Below are 20,181 nucleotides of genomic sequence, written 5' to 3' on the forward strand. Positions count from 1 at the left end.
TAACGATTTTAGTAGAAAGATTGAAAGTAATTCTGCAAGAAATTATTCATGAAGACCAATGTGGATTTTTACCTAAAAGACAGGACAGTGTTGGATGTTATAGAATACTTGAACAGCATAATGAAAAACAAGCTGCGCTAATTTTCTTAGATGCAGAGAAAGTTTTGACAACTTAAATTAGCCTTTTTTATTTAAAGTTTTGGAAGATAGGAACTTTGGGGAGAACTTTATAAAATCTGTAAAATCGATTCATACCTCACAGACAGCGCAAATTATTGTTAATGGAGATGTAACAAAACCTTGTGAGATACAAAAAAGACCAAGGCAAGCTTGTCCATTATCCCCTCTTCTGTTTATTTTGGTTCTTGAAGTTTTGAATAGAGATATAAAAGCAAGATGAGAGGATAACAGGTGTAAAAATTAAAAAAGAGACTTACAGGTTGAGAGCTTTTGCAGATGATCTGGTGCTGGTTTTGGAAGATCCTTTAAATAGGATTGAATTACTAATGAGAACATTAAAAGAATTTGGTGCATTAGCTGGTTTTAAGATTAATAAATAGAAGACAAAGATGCTAAAAAAAATATGAAGATACAACATCAAACAGAACTGATGAACAAAATGGGTTTCAAGATTGAGAAAAAGGTAAAATATTTAGGTGCTATTTTGATGAATATGAACTGCATGTTATTTCAGAATAATTATGTTAATACATGGAATGAAGTTTAAAAAGATACGTTAATATGGGATAAATTACAATTGTCATTGTTGGAGAGAATTGCTCTGATTAAGATGAATGTTTTGCCTAGAATGTTATTTTTGTTTCAGACATTACCTGTTTTGACAACTTATGTACCAATTAAACAGTGGCAGAAAGATATATCTAAATTTGTGTGGCAGGGAAAAAAAAACCACAAGTCAAATACAAGGTGTTACATGATATTAAAAAAGAGGAGGTGTGGGTTTACCTGATAAAACAATACTTTGCAGCTTGCTATTTAGTTTGAATGGAAGAGTGGGTGATGCTTAGAAATACCAGATTATTGGAGCTAGAAGGACATGATTTGAGGTTTGGGTAGCATGGTTTTTTATGGTATGATAATGTTGTCTTTAAAAATCATTTTGTTAGATGGGCCATATTGAGAACATGGAATAGATATAAATCCAGATTGTGTCCGAAAATACCTTTGTGGCTCTCACCACAAGAAGCATATTATAGAAGAGTAATGATAACTAAACATAAATGGTTAACTTATGGTGATTTATTAGAATTTTCCCAGGGAGAATTCAAAGTTAAATCAAGAGATGATCTGACATTAGAAGGACGGTTGTGTCAATGGTTTTCCTATGTAGAATTATTAGAAAGATTTAAAGTAGATAAAAGGACTTTTGGTTTTGAATATTGTAGGATTGAATTTGAGACAGAATTATATACAAATGATGAACATGTTATTGCTAAAATGTATAAACTTTCATTGAAATTTGATGATAAGAGTTTGCTGAGATGGCTAAATTGACAGCTCTGATTCGAGAAACGATACTGATTAAGTTCAATGCTGATTGGAAACCTTTTTTCGAGTTTTTGTGTGATACAGGAAAAAATGAAATTATTATATATGGGTTTGATGATTAGAAAAATATTAATTGATAGAACAAATGAAAGTTATGTTGTAACCCTAGAGTAAGATTTAAATTTATACCTATAACTGTTGTTAAAAAAAAAATCAGAAGTCATTTCTTCATGCTTCTTTTTTCTTTCTACATTTTTGGCTTTGTTCTCTCTCTCTCTCTCTCTCTCTCTCTCTCTCTCTCTCTCTCTTTTCTTTCTTTTATCTTAAATATTCTTGTTAGTTTTTATCTTTCTTGTTTAAAAAATTAATAAAGTTATTCCAAAAAAAAAAGAGAGAGAGAAAGACAAAGAGTAGTGAAGCTGTCTCATTGATGAGCTGCCCTTTCAAGGTATTCCTGGTATCCTCTCTCACTTGTGGCCTTTCCAATCTTTAAATGTAATTGGCAAACAACTTTAGTTTTCCCTTTGATCTGCTGCACCAGGGAGCATATCTGAATGAAGAGGATGTATGAGAATGTGATAAGTTTGACATTAAGGTGATGAATACCAGCAGTGGAATAGATCTGTGCCCTTTGGACTTCAGTCACTGGTCTAGTGGTTAAGGCAGTGGTCTAGAAAGCAGGAAACTCTGAGTTCTAGCCCCGCCTGAGGCATGAAAGCCTGCTGGGTGACTTTGGGCCAGTCACTCTTCTCAGCCCAACTCACCTCAGAGGGTAGTTGTTGTGGGGAAAATAGGAGGAAGAAGGAGCATTAAGTACGTTCGCCACCTTGAGTTATTTATTAAAAAAAATAATAAAGGCGGGACAAAAAGAAATCTTTTAAAAAAAAAAAAAAGACCCCCAACTGGCTTGCCCAGAGCAGGTTCTTGAGACAAAAAAAAAAAAAAAAATAGGAGCCTCTGGTTCTGGTGTGATGAAACTTGCACAGAGGAAAGTTCTCAGAAATCTTATTTTGTTTGTTTACCTCTGCACATTTTATACCATGGAGCCAGCCTTCTGTGTATGATTTGCACTCCTTCCACTTGCACTTGTTTTGCTTTTTCATCTGTATCTTTGTGTATAGATAATACACTAACCTCTCGAAAAAAAATTGAGGCTTGGTTTTGAATTTTTCAGAGAATTCTATAATATTTTCTCCTTGGCAACCTTGTTGTTTCATTGACATTCACCTGTAATTATTCTCCACGCCTAGTCCAATCCTTAGGAAGTCAGTTGAAACAGTGTTTGACTTCATATAAGGACACGAACACGCTCTTCACCAAATCCTTCTTAGCTGAACCTCTTGACTAAAGCCCTTGCCAGCAAATTGGTCATCTGTCATCATGATTAACTTAACCTTTAAGTATTTGTTTTCTTTCCTATATATTTTGCTAAGAGTCTTTATCTTGCAGTCTTCCCTGGCAGAAATTTTCCTTCTTTTCCTCCAGCCTTTCTTAAGCCCATATTTGCCAACAACCATTCCTCTTCCTCAGATGTTCCCTACTGTTCTTTGCATTCTGATTCTGTGCACCTCAAGTCTTCTCGTGTGAAATAATTTTAAAGTTTCTATAACACATCATATGGTATTAATAAAGGGGAGCGGATAACAGATTTTTCAATTCCTTGTGGAAGATAAGATAAAGTCCAGCAAAAGCTATCTTTGAGTTAGGACTCCCATCAGTACAGGAGACTTGGGCTGGAGGAGTTTTATGTGAGTTGCTATGTACATGATATAGTTGTCCTCTTGTGCAGTTTATTAAAAATGTGAAAGTATGCCCAACTGAGCAACCTGTCGTAATACTGATCTTGTGCACTGTCACAATGTTGCATGTTAACAGGTAGAGCCTTATAATTATTACTTGGCAGATAGGATGTTGATGCTGACACTGATTCAAAACCGTTCAGACTAACTTCATAGGATATAAGCAGTCTGGTACTTTAGTATGTTGATTTCACATTGGTTCTGGTATTTTATCATGCTATGGATAAGCAAGCTGAACTGCAGTTTTGACTGATGACTCAGTTGAAAAACCAGTGGTCTCGACTGACTAGGAACCATGGCTTGAACTGAACTTAAAACCCATAGATTTTGTTAACAATGGTCAGGTGCAGTGTTACAATGACAAATTATTATGGCCACCATATAGTGTCTAGGGATGAGAGTGGATTTCCCAAATCTATGAAGAAAACTTACGAAGGACCAGTTAACCAAAATAGAAAATAACTCTAAACTCTAGTTAATATAACAGTATTCTACTCTTAATATTTACAAGCATAATTTCTTTGCAATAAAAACAGCATGTTTCTGAGGCTATTTTCTTCTGATCTGTTTCTTGACCTTCAGCTGGTAGTATTTAAAAATGCTAGACTCAGCAATTGTACTGTTCTTACTAAAAGCTCTGGTCTTTACTACTAACTTTGTCTTCTTTGTAACACAGCCTGCAAAAGATTTATGGGGGAGGAATGAGCATAGCAAGCTTGTCCCCCAAATAATGCCAGTATTGTGCTGGTAAATAGGAAAAACCAATGCTTTGGCAGATACAGCCATCTGTTAGAGACTTGTCTCTTGTTCTAAACATTTAGAAGGCAACATTCTTTTGGTAGTGATACATGACGCACATTTCTGGCATAAGCTAAATATGTAGCAAACTTGGTTAGAACAAATTAAGACCCAAAAAAGGAGGGAGGGACTGCAAAATGCACAAAGAATATTCACATTTTTATAGCTGGAACCAATGCACTTGTTTGTATAGTAGGGATGCTCTCTGCTTCTGTCCAGAAATCAATTAACCTGTGGTTACTGCGTCAGTATCCATGTTTGTTTATTTGGCCTCTTTCATGGTACATCAGGTGTACAAAAGAGAGTGTAATCCTCCTGTTGTCAAGATTTCATCTTTCCTTTTTACCATTAATTGTAGTTGTAGTTGTCCCTCTTGTCAAAGGCTCACATGGGTTGAGTAAGGCTAAGTTAATTGGACTTCATCCCTTCATCTCTTCAGACTTTTGAAATCTTGTCCCATTGATTTCAGTGAGTCTACAATCTACTATTTTTCATGGCAAAAAATGAAGTCCATTCATATTCTTCCTTTAAAAACCCACATTTCACACAGGGGTGGAGAGGTGGGTTGGTTTGTTTTTTCATTACAGTTTGCAGTTCCTTGAAGGTAATATGGTAGAAATGCTCCTGGGAGCTGTTGGTGCTTGATTCAGAACTGTCCCTAATCCCTTGTTTTTCTTTGTGTGCCATCTCCTCTGTCCATCTTCGTTATACTGATTGTGAGATGTTCTCCAAATTTTCTGACAGGAATATATTTAATTGTTTCCTGGGGATGCTGGGAAGTGAGCCTGCTGCTTTTTATATAAAAGGCATCCCTAAAGTTTGGAGCTCAACCAAGAAACCAAGACCTTATATTTTTGCTATGCTCTTTGTTCCCCAGAGTGTGATACATTGTCTGGATCTACAATGTCTCCAGTATCTTTAATGCTTTCCTTTCTCACCATTACATTGAAAGCTTCATTTTTCCTTGTTATTTTGAACAGGTGAGCTAATATTACCATCTTTCCTACACACTTTTTAACAGGTTATCAGACTTTCAAATCAAAACTCTGTTTGATTTTGCAAAGATGGACTAAACTTACCTTAGTTTTTACTCCTGCCTTGACTATATTACTCAGTTCAGTCAGCCATTTGATTTCAAACTCTAGAAATTACCACTTTTGGAATTGATTACATCTTTTCCTCCCTGATTCGTTTTCCATTTCCTTAACAAGATGAGTTTCATAGGATCCAGAAATGAGCAGTGTGTTGTATATTCTTTTCTTATGCAGCCCTTGAAGCTGAAGCTATCCAGTTTAAATTACTTTTCCCATAATTAAATACCAGTTCAGCTTGGATACCTTTAAGCCAAAATTAAACAATAGTTTCCAGGTTCTGATGTAATAGAGCATGTAAACGATCTGAAGCTGGGCAAATGTAAGGAGGAAGAAGGGATGAGATTGTTACACCTGAGCCATTATTTTTTAGTTTTTTTTTTTTCTGTTTTCAGAAATTCATAATGTTCCACCTGTATTACACATCATTGTGGACCAAGAGTTGAAGACTGGCAAAGCAATATTATTTCACGGTGCATGTTCTTTTTCTTCTGTTCTGTAAAAAGGAGTGTTTGAGTCATAATAATATTGGGATAGATGTACTTGCAGGTTACTTTCTCCAGCCATGAAAAGGACTCTTAAAGTAGGAGTGGGTGCCATTTGCTGTCATTTCCCACTGCCAGATCAGTTTAGAAAAAGCCATAAGCTGCAATTCACAAGTTACTGCGATCATGCAGGCCCCATTAGTTTTAATGGGGCTTACGGCAGAGCAGCACTTTGAGGAGTGAGGCTGTTAACATAAATAGCTTTTCTCATGACCAGACATGGCAAATTTGTTTGTGTTTGAAATCCATCTTAAATAGCAACAAATCTAAAGTGTGTTTAGTGTATTTGGTGGCTTTCTTGTAAATCAACAAGGCTAAATTATTTTACAAGTGGCCATAATTACATGTTTCAGCTTGCTAAAAGTTTTGCCTTAAAAAGTAAAAAAAAAAAAAAAAAGAGGGATAAAATAAGAGATAAATGTAGCTGAATGTGGTTGCGCTTTTTGCACTGTCTATCTGTCTATCACATTTGGATTATATTTCTATCCCACTCTTCCTACAGAGAATTCAAACACATGAATTCCCATTTTGGGACTGGCAAGAGCATGGCCTGAGGCAGAGCAACAAATGATACCCCTCCTTTCCAGGTGTGTAGCAGCTTTCCCATCCTGGCACTCTCCAAATATGTTGTAACCCAACTCTTAGAATTCTCAGCCAGCATTACATACTAAGAATTCTGGAAGTCACTGTTCCAATACATCTGAAGGGCTCCAGGTTAACAAAAGATAGTATATAGTATCAAATGCTAGCTAAATAAATGTGGCACCTTGGGCAGAAAGTACCTTTTGCACACTGGTAGTAAGAATACAATAATAATAAATGAAATAGCTAATAATTTACAGCTCTTTTAGGGCACTCCAGATCAACTATCAGAGGTAATATGTTCACTCTGCCTGACTCAAATCACGAGTTCAATATTGGAACCACATGTCAAGACTTCCCAACTTCTTTATCATTTTATTTGTTATATTTATTTCATGACTTTTATGCTCCTCTTTACATGTTTTAAGTCCTGCCGTTCTTCCCATAGATGATACAGACAGCAAGGATTTCATAATAATGTTTTCCAAATAATGTATTGCCAAGCTCCTTCTTTCATGCCTTGTGCTATAGAGCCATGTCTGCCCCTGCATTTGTTACCCTGTGTGTTTACTACTGTGCACAAAAAAACTAAGCAGCTCAGTTCTGTACATATTAGTTGAAAGTGAATCCAATTAAGTTCAAGGAGGCTTACTCCTACATCGAGTTGAAGTACATCAGTAAGAACTTCAACTCACAGAAAAGTCTGTATTCAGGCTGAAAAGGCTTTTCCACAAGCTGTTTAGGGAGAAGAAAGACTTTTTAACTTCTAAATAAGGAAGTATCTGTGGATTAAATGTTTCATTGGTTCACTGAGTATGTATGTGGGAGTAAGCCGCCTCTGCTCAGTGGGGCTTCCAGTATTCTTTTAATATGTATACCTTGAACAGAAGATTAGCACTTCAGTGAATACATGGAACTTAGTCATTGTACCATTTGATTGTATTTTGCATCATTCAACCAGTCCACTTCAGCCATCCCTCCTTTGTATTACCTGTATATGGTAGGAGGGAGAGTATGGCTGAGCACCACCTATTCTTTCCTTGCCATTCTTGTAAACCTCTTTTTATGGAGGTAGATGAGTTAATGTCTATTATCAGGATAGATTTTAGAATGATCCACACCAGTGATGTGCCTCATTTGTGCCTTGGCTTTTGAATGGCATGCTAGACACAGAACTCCAAACAGTTCTGAAAAACCTGAGTTTGATTTAACTGTAATGGATTTCGTATTAGGTGTAATAAATAAATATAATAAATACAAATACTCCCTTATATCTAGTAATTTTTTTTTCATTTTTGTTCCATTAAACAGTTGAGCGTCTTTTGAAGAAGCTCTTTAGAGCCAGGCTCAAGGTTTTGGGGGATCCTCCCTTATCCCTACTAACATCCTCTGTCCACATGCAGATGATAGAAAGAAGGAATAGGTAGAGCTAGAACAAGAAAATAATGTTACAGTATTATCACAGGTTAAGGAACGGCAGTAAAAATGGTATGTAATTTGTTGCTTCAGATGTAGCTGGGTTGCAACTGTCATCAGTCTTAACCAGTATGGCTAATGGTAAGAGATTCTGGAGGGTTTAGCTCGGCCATATATCAGTGGACCAACTTCTCATTTTTTTTAATCTTGAATCACCGTACCAAATTCAGAACTGTCTGACACAGTCAAGTATATCAGCATGGAACAAATGTTCAGATAACTGCTGCACCATGTGCACAGTCAACGAAACCAAAGAGAACATGTAAATAGTTGTAAGGATAATGCTTAATGAGACTTTTACCCCAAGGAGACTGCTTATATAGAGGCAGCCTTTAATTAATGGGTGACATCCTTTTAACGGAACCCCCCCCCCACCATGCTTATTTGCTTCTGGATTTTGTATAGGTAGCATTAGTTCCTTCGAAGTCAGTGAGCACTGCAGGTTGCATAGCATGAATTGCTAAGAACATGACTATATTTGTCTGGTAATGTCAGTGGAAATATTGGCTAGTAAAAAGGCAAATGTTATAGACCAAATGTAATGGGTCTTTGATGATCAAAGTAGCATCTTAGGGAGCAGAAGCTTAATGAAACCTCTTGAGGATAAAAAAGTCATCTTAGGTAGCAGAAGCATTTTCTTATTTACATGCTGCTACAGTTGATCCAGGTTACTCACTGATTTCATATCTTGTAAGTTTTCATCCTAGTTGTGTACAATTTATTGACTCTTAATCAGACATACCCCATCGTCTACCCCAGTGTTTTTCAAACTTGGACTTCAACTCCCAGACTTCCTCAACCAGCATTGGCCTACACCATAGACATACTGAAGGCAAAGTGTATTTTCTTCTCACTTATTGCATTGATGGGCTATCATCCAACAGCCTAATTTAGGATAACTGATTCCCTTTGAGGGAAAAGTGAACAAGATCTCCTGCTGGCCACTGTGACCAATTTATACAACATTTTGCCAATATTGTTATTCGCGTTTGCCAGAATCTTGACTCCTCTTGGGCAGAGTCTTTGGTGATGACTAGAGCATTTTGGCCTGGGAACTCTGAGAAAGTGGGTAGGGTGTTCTCTAGGTTATCCGCTGCCACTTGCAGGCTTGACCCTTGCCCATCTTGGTTTCTTCATGGGACCAGGGGTTTTGTAACCATTTGGATCTGGGAGATTGGCAGTAACTCACTGTGGGGGTGGATTTTGCCATCATATTTTAAAGTCTATTTAATAGTGTACCCCCTCCTGAAGAGAGCCTTCCTAGATCTGGGGATCTTAGATAACACCCGATTTCCAGCCTTCCAGTTTGGGGAGAGGTTGTTCACATGGTGGTGATGGATCATCTATGGTGGACCCTAAATGAAGCAGATTATCTGGATCTTTCTTAGTCAGGTTTAGTCTATGAGACCAAGACAGCATTGGTCAGTCTCCTTTTTGATGTCTGTCAGGATGTGGAGGAGGGGAGCGCAGTTCTGCTCCTCTTAGATCTCTTAGCAGCCTTTGAAACCACCGACCATGGTATCTTACTGGACTGCTTTAATAGGTTTGGGGTTGGAAGCACTGTTTTGCAATGGATCTGCTCCTTCCTCAGTGAGCAGCTACAGCACAGTGACCTCTGCTTTGTAGAGTTTCATAGGGTCAGTCCTCTTTCCCCTGCTGTTTAGTATCTATATAGTATCTAACCTTAGCATATAACAGTTAGATGTTAATTTAAAAATTGAGAAGATGCAGTTAGTTTAAACCAGTGTTTTTCAAACTTGGCAACTTTAAAATGTGTGGACTTCAACTCCCAGAATTCCCTAGCCAGCATCACATTTCTATAAATGGATTATGAGTGGAAGATCACAGATAAGGAAAACTTTTAAAGTAACTCAGTGAATGCTTGAAGACTTGAGTGCATAGTTTTGTTTAAACGTGTCACAATAAGAAGATATCTTTGTTTCACTTCTGTTATTTCATCTGCAATTCAGTGGACTATGCGTACAAATTTTACAGTACAGTTCTTCTGTAACTTTTTCAGAAAACAAAATTCAGTCTATTTTGAGCATGTGCATTTTAAATAATTTAGAATGGGCAACTGCACCCAAAATATTTGAAACTTTTTTTTCATACATTTGGAAAATGTGAACTTGATGCACAGGGAAGGAGTCTTGCAGTGGGTTGGGGTTAATAAGTTGGGAGTATGGAATGGAAATAAAATAATAACCAGAAAAAAGAGCAGCTACATTAATGGTTTAGGAAAGTGTCATTGTCTAGTAAGAAATATTGGGCGTAATTAATTCTTGCTCCTGGGAGGTCAGCTTAGGGCACTCATTATTGCCTTAATTGGTGGTATAAATCCTGAGGCTGTGGAGGAGGAACAACTGAAGTTAGTTTAACAGTGGATGCCCTTTTGGATAACTCTGAGTTTGTTGAAGTGCAGTCAGAGATTGTGACAGTTCATGAGTTCAGTGGGTTAGAGGTCCAGCCCTACCTAATTTAGGATAGAGTGCCCTGAATATATATTTTTAAAATGGCAATAATTCATCCTGTATTTGGCATTCAGTAATGTAAAAAAACTCAGTTCTTCTCTGGGCAGTAGAACTTTTCTCCTGTTACTCATACTAAATTATTTCAGCAAAATTTCTGCCTGGAATTTCCAAGAGGCTAACTTATTTTATAGGTAATATAAAAAGACAGATGAGTGAATATTGGCAGTTTTTAACCTTATTTCCTCTTCAGTTTTATGAACTTAAGATGAAATGTTGTATACAAAGATCCCTCATTTCTGACTGTCTAATTGTAGTACATATATATCAGAATATCCCAGTTTCTGTTTCTATTTTCTTCCTGAAACCCTAATTTAACTTAAAAGAATTCAAACTTCTGACTTGGGAATTGTACTCAGGTATATACGGGGAATACCAAAATGGAGAAAGCTATACTAATATGAAAGGACCCTAGATAGAGCTTTTGGCTCAAGAAATCACCCTTGATTTCTCCTTCTCTGCCATTTGGATGTTGCCTATTGCAAATGTAATACTAAAGTAGAATTTTATCAATATCTATAATACAACTAATTTTTTTCCTCTTGCTGGTTAGAGAGGAAAAAAACAGGAGTTTTTCTTGTAGGATTGTTTCTTTAAACGTCATAGTTGCAACATGGCTACTGCAGAAATTGTAACTGATAAAAGAAATTGTGCTTTCTCTACAACTCTTAAAGGTAAGGAAACATTCTGGGGTGTGTAATTGACAATTCTAATCTAACAAAGAGACAGATAAAAAAATTTCTTCAGCAAATATTTTAAAAAAGAAAAATGCTCTCTCAAGTTGAGCTTGATTCCCGGGATCTATGTGGACATGTTCATGCTGTTTTCTTAATACCACAGAACACCAGAAAAGTTATTTGCAACTTCCAGTTGAGAGCCATGGTGAGCTAAATGTCAGTTTGTAGAGGGACAGTGATACGACAGAGATTGGCATGGGATGCAGGTTCCTGGCCACTGAAATGGTCTCCGGATTACGAAGAACTTTGAGATAGCCCACATGACTCCACAACCTCAGGAATCATCATTTCGCGGTTTGCCTATGGGTCAAGTGGCTAGGAGTCGAGGGAGGAACCATCTTTGTTCACCGTCATTATTGCAGCCTTTTAAAGGACAATAAGCTTTACCAAGCTTCGCTTCTTAATCACTTTGGATTTTTTTTTTTCTGTTGCCTTAAAAGGATTAAGACCCTTTGGAAGGGCAAAGTATATTGTATTTGCTAGGTGAGTCGCTTTCTCCTTAGGGAAAGAACTATTAAATGCGCTTTTTAAAAGCTTTTGAAAAATATTACTTTTTGGATTAAACAGCAAAAGGGTCCAGATATGGACTTTAGAAAGTTTAACAACAGATTAAGGGCTCAGATGGATTTGGAATTATAATTTTAAATGCCCACAAAGAGCTTTGAATTAACTAAAAGAAATTTTTCCTTGGGAAAATGGCGAGTGTTTTGAGTTCTTTTATGATCAGGGGATTTTGACGGTTGGACACTAGAGGGAGCTAGAGGATAAAGAAAATGGAGCAGAAATCTGTTATATAAACTTGGGAATATCTGTCACATTTTTTGACAGAATCGATAAACTTTTTGAAAAAAATTGACAGAACATGTAATGAAATTATAGAACAAGAACAAGTTGCAGCGGATGATTTTGAAATTATTTTGAAGGGGGATTTAAATGTAACAAGTAAGGGGAAAGATATGAAAAAAGATACGGGCACATGAATGGAACTATGCACGACTTACTCCCAAAAGGAGATGTACAAATATCGAACCAAGAAACTGACTTGGATAATTTTTTTTAATTGGATATACAAAACAGCTTTGTTAAAGTTTTGAAGGACTTTATTAGAAGTGACAAAAGGACAAACTTTACTTATTGGGTAGACAAAAGAAATCTGTTAAAGTTCTGAAAGATTTTTGGCTTGAAACACAGATGAACAGAAAACTGGCTCTGGGACTCTTTTTGAAGATATTTTTAAAAATTCAGGGAAGGAATACAAGGTTGGCTTATTCAAAATAGTTGCATCTGGTTGCACTTACTGGGCTTTTGCCAACAAAGAACAACTGATGAAGCATTTGACTTTGGATTTTTTTATTCAATAGATGAGATATGGGGTGATTAGATTATGAGATTATATTGTATTTAGAGATAGTGATAAGCTATTAAGATTGTCTTTACTTGCTGGGATGAAGGGGGAAGTTACTTCTTTTCTTTTCTTTTCTCTTTTCTCTCTTTTTTTTTTCTTCATGTTTTTCTGTTTGTATTTTTTGTAGCCTGTATTGGCTTTTATTCTTTTCATTTATTATTCTGAATAAAATTATTTGGGGGGGGGGAAAAGAAAAGCCATTGTTTTTTGTTAGGATGTTCTTTCACATTCCCCATCTGGTCTGCAGCCCCAAAATATCCTACAGGTCTTCTACTAAATAGCAGCCAGCAATGACCCTGCTTACCTTTTTCAAGATTAGCTTCCCAAGTATTACATGGTGTGATTTAGCAAGTATTAACCCGGCTGAATTTAGACAGAGCTTCATCTTCTTTGGCCTTTGTGTTGACTGTTTTATCAGGTTGATCTAAATGGGCCTTACCTAAGCACAGTGCTTTGAAAAAGGATGCCTGGAGTATGTGTGTGTCCTTTGTACTAATATCTTAAAAGGGCATATTATATGACATTTGAATCAGCTTTCTTTTTTGGGTAAATGCAGAGAAGTCGATTTGGAAGCTCTTTTACATGCAAAAGCTGATACTTACAGTTAATGAGAGCTGGTTGAATGAGTTGCTCCCATAAAAGTTCTGAGCTGGCACTGGACCATTTTTTGTTTCCAGTGCTTAATGTGTAATGAGTCTGGAAGCTTAGTTTTCTCCTTATAATTTGTTTGCCTTTGTCAATAGGTATGCCGTGTAACTAGACAATACCACACATTCTGATGATTAAAAAAAAACAAACATACTATGCCAAGCCAGGACCTTTTCCTTTTGAGAAAGCAATGGTTTGTAGGAGTCAATTTGTCCACAGTTGTCAGCAATATGATGTGCTGGTATAGATGCCTCTCTTTTCATCACATTAGATAACAAGGCAACACATTCCAAAGGATTTATGTTGGTTTAAATGCCTTTGAATTTTGAGCAAAGAAACATTTGGTTTATTATCATAGAGGATGTGATACAATGACTGCCTTTGTATCCAGATGGCTTTCGAAAGTCCTTTGTGATGCTGGTTATTAAATCTGTTCAGATCTTCTTGAAGCAACCTATCGCTGAACTAAAGTCGTTCATGTTTGACGTAGTAATAGACAAGCATTACAAAAATAAATAGCAAGAAGTTTGGCCTTTTTTTCTTCCCTTTTGTTTGTTTCTTTTTCTTTCTTTTTTTTCTTTCTTTCTTTCTTTTTTTTGGCTTTATGTTAAAGTAATATTGTCTAGATGGGATACTCCGGCTTTAAATAATGGACCTAGTAACTGGCTTTATTTGTTCCTGGGTACATGTGGTTTCACATACCGTTCTCCACTTTCGATGGGGTGGATAAGGTATCAACACAATTAAATGTGAAAAATAATCTGTCTGCTTTGCCAACCGCGAATGCTCAGAGAACACACGTTGATACAGTAGATTCTGAATTATTTACACTAGGTGTTTTTCCTCCCATTGCAATCTGTAAATGAGGACATCTAATGCAACATGGCTAAGATGATACTCTACCCAACTACCTTTAAGAGAGGTTATTGAGGAAGTAGTGGAATGGAGAGAGGGGAGCATGTATTTTGTTCTGGAGAATTTTGAATTGTAGAGATTGGGAGGGGAAGGAGGAAAAGGAAAAGTAACATGTACATGAGAATATGTATTTTATGAAAGTGGTTCCCCCCGGCAAGAAGTGGGCTGCTCTATCATTCTTTGTCTATTCACTAAATTAAAATGAAAGTATCCAAATTCCTTCTATAAATTATTAATGCACGTGGCATGCTCAGACAAAGCATTCCCACTGTTCATTCCTCTTCTCCAAGCCTGCTTCAAATGGCAAGTGAAGCACATGCAGTTTGGAACATGCTGCTATGATATTTTGTCTGGTAAGGGTAATATCTTTCCTGCTTATTTTTGTCACTGACACTCTCATGCTCCTATCACAGAAGATTTATGTGGGTGCTGAAACGCCTATTAACACTAATGAGAATTGTTCATGTAAATTCCTTATGCCTCACAGGCATAATACGTTCCCTGTAAGAATACTCAATGCTAATAAATAGAGTGAAATGTGGGCAAATGAATTCTTGAAAAAAATAACTTAGATGACTCATACCCTGCTGGCTATTAATTTGAAGTCACTACATTATTGTTATTACTGTTATTGCAGATAATAAATTACGTATCCTGTCTTAGGACATGTATAGTTTTCTCAGAGGAAAATGCTAAATATATAAGACAAGTTTAAAGCCTGTGCTATTAAAAAAGTACTTTTCAAGAAAGATGGGCCTGATTTTGACCTATATTCTGTTGGTATGTGGAGGGTGGAAGTGTCTTTTCCCTTCTATGTTTTGCACTGGAGGATTATGTATCCTTTATATCAGGGATTAGGGACTCTTCGGTCTGAATTACAGTTCCTAACAGTCCCAGTCAGTATGGCCAATGGTGAGGGATTCTACAAAGTGTAGCTAGCGACATTTGAATCCATAAGTTCCAAATTCCTGGTGTACTCACTTAAGGAATCTCTAAATACTGGAGAGGAGTCTTCTGGGAAATGCAAGGTTTCCAACTCCATGTTTGCTTTGTAATATTAGTATAGAAGTGGGGGCACATTTCCAGAAAAAGCAGATTCATAAGCTATATGGGTTATCTCCTACTAGCTAATTCTCTTGCATGCCCTTTCTCCACAGCTTCCCCATTTCTTCTAGTCTACTCTCTCCTAGTAGCCTCTAAGACCTGCAAAATGCCTGTATTATGGTGGACAACCTTTGTGGGTTGTGAGAAGTACTTAATTTTGGGGAAGATGCCAAGACGGGGGTGGGGGATAAGGTATCTCTGTTCTTTACTCATGTGTAAGCATGTACTGGTGCATTCCTGTTCTCTTCCTGTAAATGAGAGGGGCCTTCTCATGTTCTTTCTTCAACAGTTGTAATAGGACCCTTGGGTTAAAAGGATTGCCTAGGTCTGGTAGCATAACAGGACAACTGTCAAACAGGTGACCTATAAATGCAAGTCAAATGGGTAGTGTGTCCCTCCTCGTATTGCAGGTTTTGTTTCTTTCATTTTGTAGATTGGGTGGCTCATTTTTTAAAAAATGCATTATTCTTTCATTATCCTATCATGCCAGTATCAACGTTAACTTGGATCCAGAGAGCTCTTTGCACAGCATGAGGTTCTTCTGTCCATGCAATATGCTGTCTCTAATTTCTGCTAATTATCTGTCTCCCTTTCTTCCAGCTGCAGCCCCCATAGTCATGGTATGTCTGTTTCCAGAGGAACTTCCAACTTTCAGGAGCTTTCTGGAAAGCCCAATTCCAGAAGCTGAAATTTGTCTGGTATTTTGCATTCAGATAGTGGTAGTTATTCAGGACTAAATTAAAGGGGCTATTTATAATGTTTGCACATCTTTTCCATACATAAAAACTGATTAATTTATAACTGACACCAGGATAATCTCCTTTACCACACCTGGAAGAAACAGGCTCACTTAAGGGTTGCATTATACAGTATATATAGATATGTTTCCTACACTGTGCTACAGTAACAAGACTATTTGCCAATAATTTTCCAAGTCAAGAAAAATCTGAGAATCCATGTATACTTCATTATGTTTTATATACTGGTTGACATCTGAGTGATGTGTTCTGATTGATCCATTTTCTAATGCGATCAAGTATTTTTTTCTAATTTCACCAATGCATAGTTCCAGGTTAATGGTATAAGTCCCAGAATCTAATCCGTTATATTACATCATAGTTTCAGTGTAGCTGCATGTTAAGTCCTATGAAGACAGAGTGAAGGGTTGGGTCTATTTAGTCTTCAGAAAAGATGATTATGGAGGATATGGTAAAAACTTCAAATAACTGCAGGAGCATGACTTATGAGTAGCAGTGACAGATTCTGCTTAATATTAAGATAAGAACAGTTTGATGTTTGAACTGATAAGTAGGTAAGGGCTAGACTTCCTTGAATATGTTAAAAAAAACAATTTATTGTTTTTAATTTGAATCCCTCTAATGAGCAGGGGAATGACCAGTCCCAACTCTCTGATTTTATGTATGTATGCATTTGGTTTTTTAAAATTAATTAATTAATTAATTAATTCATTCATTCATTCTATTGATGCCCACTGTGTTAAGAATACTCTTAGTGGTTTCCATGATGAAAATATTTACTGGATACAATGTCTGTTTTTTTTTTAAGCCAATCAAGGAAATCCATTTTTTAAATTTACTTGTCAGATTTATTCCATCTTTCGTTCAGGTGCTCAAGTGGTGTACCTAGTATTCCCTCCACCCATTTTCCCCACAACAGCACTATGAGATACACTGGGCTGAAAGAGAATGTCTGGCACAAACTCACCTGATAGGCTTCCATGCTTTTAGGTGGACTTTTACCTGAGTTTTTCCAGTGCCAGTCCAACAGCTTAACTACTACTCAAATTTATTACTGAATCCTAACCATCATAGGGTTACCCACCTATCATGTCATTCCTTTTTGGAGTGAGCAACACTATACAATGCAGAAAAGGATTGAGAAGTAATGAATGCAAGAAGGAAGTTGAACCAAATCTACTGTACATCAACACAGTGTGTATATTAACTGTACCTCTCCATATCTTCCTACCTTTGCTTCTGCTGCGGCCATACATAGCTTCATACGTGGTCTTCTGTACTCGAAGTTTCTCACCTCTTTCTCTTTGAGGATCTTACCAACTCCCTTAGATACACCTTCCCCTTCCTCTTGACCCGTTCATTTGTCCTCCACTTATTGTTTTATGACTTGATAGCAAAACTATTCCAGAAGACTTTGTTTTGCTTCATGTCATTCAGTTAAATGGTCTTCTCTACCATGTTTCCTAGGCCATTGTCCTTTGTTTGCTGGCTGCCTGTTTTGGGTATTAGATGCTCTTGCTTATTTTAACCAAACAGTATTTCCTGTGGTTGAATGTTGAATATTTTTAAAAGCTTAAAGGTTATCAAATTGCATCATGATGTTGTGACTCTTTCTGTCATTTCACAGAACAATTTGCAGGATAATAATTTTCACTTCACTCATTTTTCTTTTCTGCTTGATTGCAGGGTTTTTTCCGCAGAAGCATTCAGAAGAACATGGTTTATACATGTCATCGAGATAAGAACTGTGTTATTAATAAAGTCACTAGGAATCGCTGCCAGTACTGCAGGCTACAGAAGTGCTTTGAAGTGGGAATGTCCAAAGAATGTAAGTTAATTGTAGAAATGGTATCATTTGCTTTATCTTTCTGTCTGTTCAGATCATAGTGACAGTCTTGGGAATCTAGCTATTTAATTGTACTAGTTGAGATCAGATGTTGGAGTGGAAACACCAAATGCCTCTTTTATCACAAGATTATTGCATATGTTTTGTTGGAAGTTTCTACACAGGATTTGAGTAGCTCGAATTCCTGCAGTTGCTAGTCACCACCTTGTTACTAGGACCTTTATAGTGTTAGCATACAGTTTTTATGAAAGAATTATGTTCAAGTATTTAAATATCCTCAAAAAGAAAGAGGTGAGAAGTTTAAAGAACAAAATACTAAGTATGAAGCAGTGAATAGATGGAGTAGAAGCACATACAGATGAAAAAAATTCAAAAGCTAGTTTCATTTGTGAAAGAAGAATATACTGGTAATAAACAAAAAATGGAAAAGAAGCTTTAAAAGGCATCTCTTAGGTAATAATAGAATATGTGCAAAATGAGGATAGATAATGTTAAAAAAGGGTGGTGGTTAGCAAAAGATTAGTGAGGAGAAAGGGATGAGTACAAACCCTACAGGTTTAAAAATAAATACAGGAGAAATGGCCAAACAAGAGCTTGCGGGAGGTGAGTCTTCACATAGTTACCTAAATGGTCTTTGATGTTGCTGCAGGATAAAAAATGTATCCACTATATTTTTTCTCCTTGAATTAGAGTTACTTGATAGTTGCAGCAGTGCAGAAAAACACAGACATTGGTAATTGGATCTTTCTTATAGCAAATGCAACATTCCCATGTCAACACAGTGGAATCAGAAAACAACTATAAAACAAGAGGGAGGTGTCAATATGTCTGAGTAAATCCTAAGGTATGTTGAAATAGGGGGAAAAAAAACTTTGTAACATTCAACACACTAAAACAAAAGAAAAACTGCCTTGTGAGGACCGAGCATATTCAGTGGTCTCCAGGAATCCTGGAGCTGAGTGGATGGTAGAAAAGAATCATGGAACATCAAGGAGACAATGAGGAGAGAGAATTGATTTGTTTTAGTAGTGTAGTAATACCGAGAAATATATGGCTGGCTAGAAAATGATGGCATAGCAAGAAGTTGTTAGCAAGAGGTGAGAAGTTTAAAGAACATTTTGCTTTTGAGTCTTTTGTTTTTCGTATTTATCAAATAAATAATACTTGCACAATTTACTGATAGCCTTCCTAAGCTTGACTTTCTCTACTTACAGTGGGTCAGATAGTGAGCATTAAATAATTAATTGCATTTTAATTTATCTTTTGACTGCCTACTTCTAGGCCTATATTTTTCTACACTGACAATAAGAAATAAGATTTCTAGCCAAACTGTGATTTATACCAGAAGACTCATTTGGGCATCTGTCTTTCTTCAATTACAGTGGAACTTGTCAGTTAAAATTCAGTGCTTAGATGTGAAAGCAAAACATAACAAGCTCTATTTTGTGTTTACGAGCATTGGCCACAAAGGGAATCTGAAAAGCAAGATGCCCTGAGTGAAATAAGATATTTCTTGCACCTGCCATAATGTTTATTAGAGCAGGAATATAGCCATTCCCCATATAAGCTGGTTGTTCAGTTCTTAAGAATCTCACAACAGAATTTTGGGTTGTGAATGTCAATTTTATTGACAACTTTTTGATGTCAAGAATTGACAAGAAACTGAATAATAATATTATAGTTAACATAGTCTGTGTAAGAAATAAGAGTAACGTAATATTTGGCTATGATAAGAAATATGACACAAGGCTATAAATGTTACTACTGTAATACTATGTGTGCTTACCATGGAAGAAACTTAACTGAACACAAGAGAACTTACGGTCAAGTGAAAATATGTAAAATTGTATTATTAGTTCTCTTGGCCATGGGAACCCAGGCTTTTTGAGTTTCAGCCCCAAATCCCAAGCCATGTAGTATTATATTCTACCTATAATAGCAAATTATCCATTTCACAGGGGAAAACTGAGAAGACAAATCTATGAGACTCAGAAAGGAATCACAGAAGAAACAGAACAGAAGACAGAGATAGGACTGCAATTGTCCAGTCACATACTTGCTCTGATGAAAATACTCTTTTTCACAGAAGTAAAACTAGAGATGTCTACCGAATTTTCTCTTGAAAAATATATTAAATATATATTTTTACTATATTTAATATATTTTTCAAGAGAAAATAAATATAAAACTGGCAGGCCAAACAGTCTACATCGCTAATAAGCAACCATACTTGCTAAAAACATGGCAAAATGTAGACTTATCACTAAGGCCCCTAAATGGGTTCCAGGCCAGATGGGGCTTTTCTGCAGGCCAGATTAGGGCTCCACACTGAAAACTCAAATGCCTGTTTAAAGTGGGGGTAAACTTTGGTAACTCTAGATAAAGCAAGATTAAGGACATAGGCAAATTAGGTTTCTGTCCTTTGTTGGGTTACTAACCA

General features: G+C 36.5%; 1 protein-coding gene across 5 annotated transcripts in view; it reads left to right on the forward strand.

Moving 5' to 3' along the window:
• Nucleotides 1-20,181, forward strand: part of RARB (retinoic acid receptor beta) — a 100,927-nt gene that overhangs the window by 35,170 nt on the left and 45,576 nt on the right. For all 5 annotated transcript variants that reach the window (XM_007428952.4, XM_088150803.1, XM_025167096.2 and 2 more), the window contains one exon: nt 17,582-17,723. In XM_007428952.4, coding sequence (XP_007429014.3) covers nt 17,582-17,723 — 142 coding nt within the window. The remainder of the gene's footprint in view (nt 1-17,581; nt 17,724-20,181) is intronic.

Source organism: Python bivittatus, unplaced genomic scaffold, assembly GCF_059951505.1.
Source record: "Python bivittatus isolate LINGU-HERP-01145 unplaced genomic scaffold, Pbiv_v1 ctg000610_np1212, whole genome shotgun sequence".
Classification (NCBI taxonomy): Eukaryota; Metazoa; Chordata; class Lepidosauria; order Squamata; family Pythonidae; genus Python; species Python bivittatus.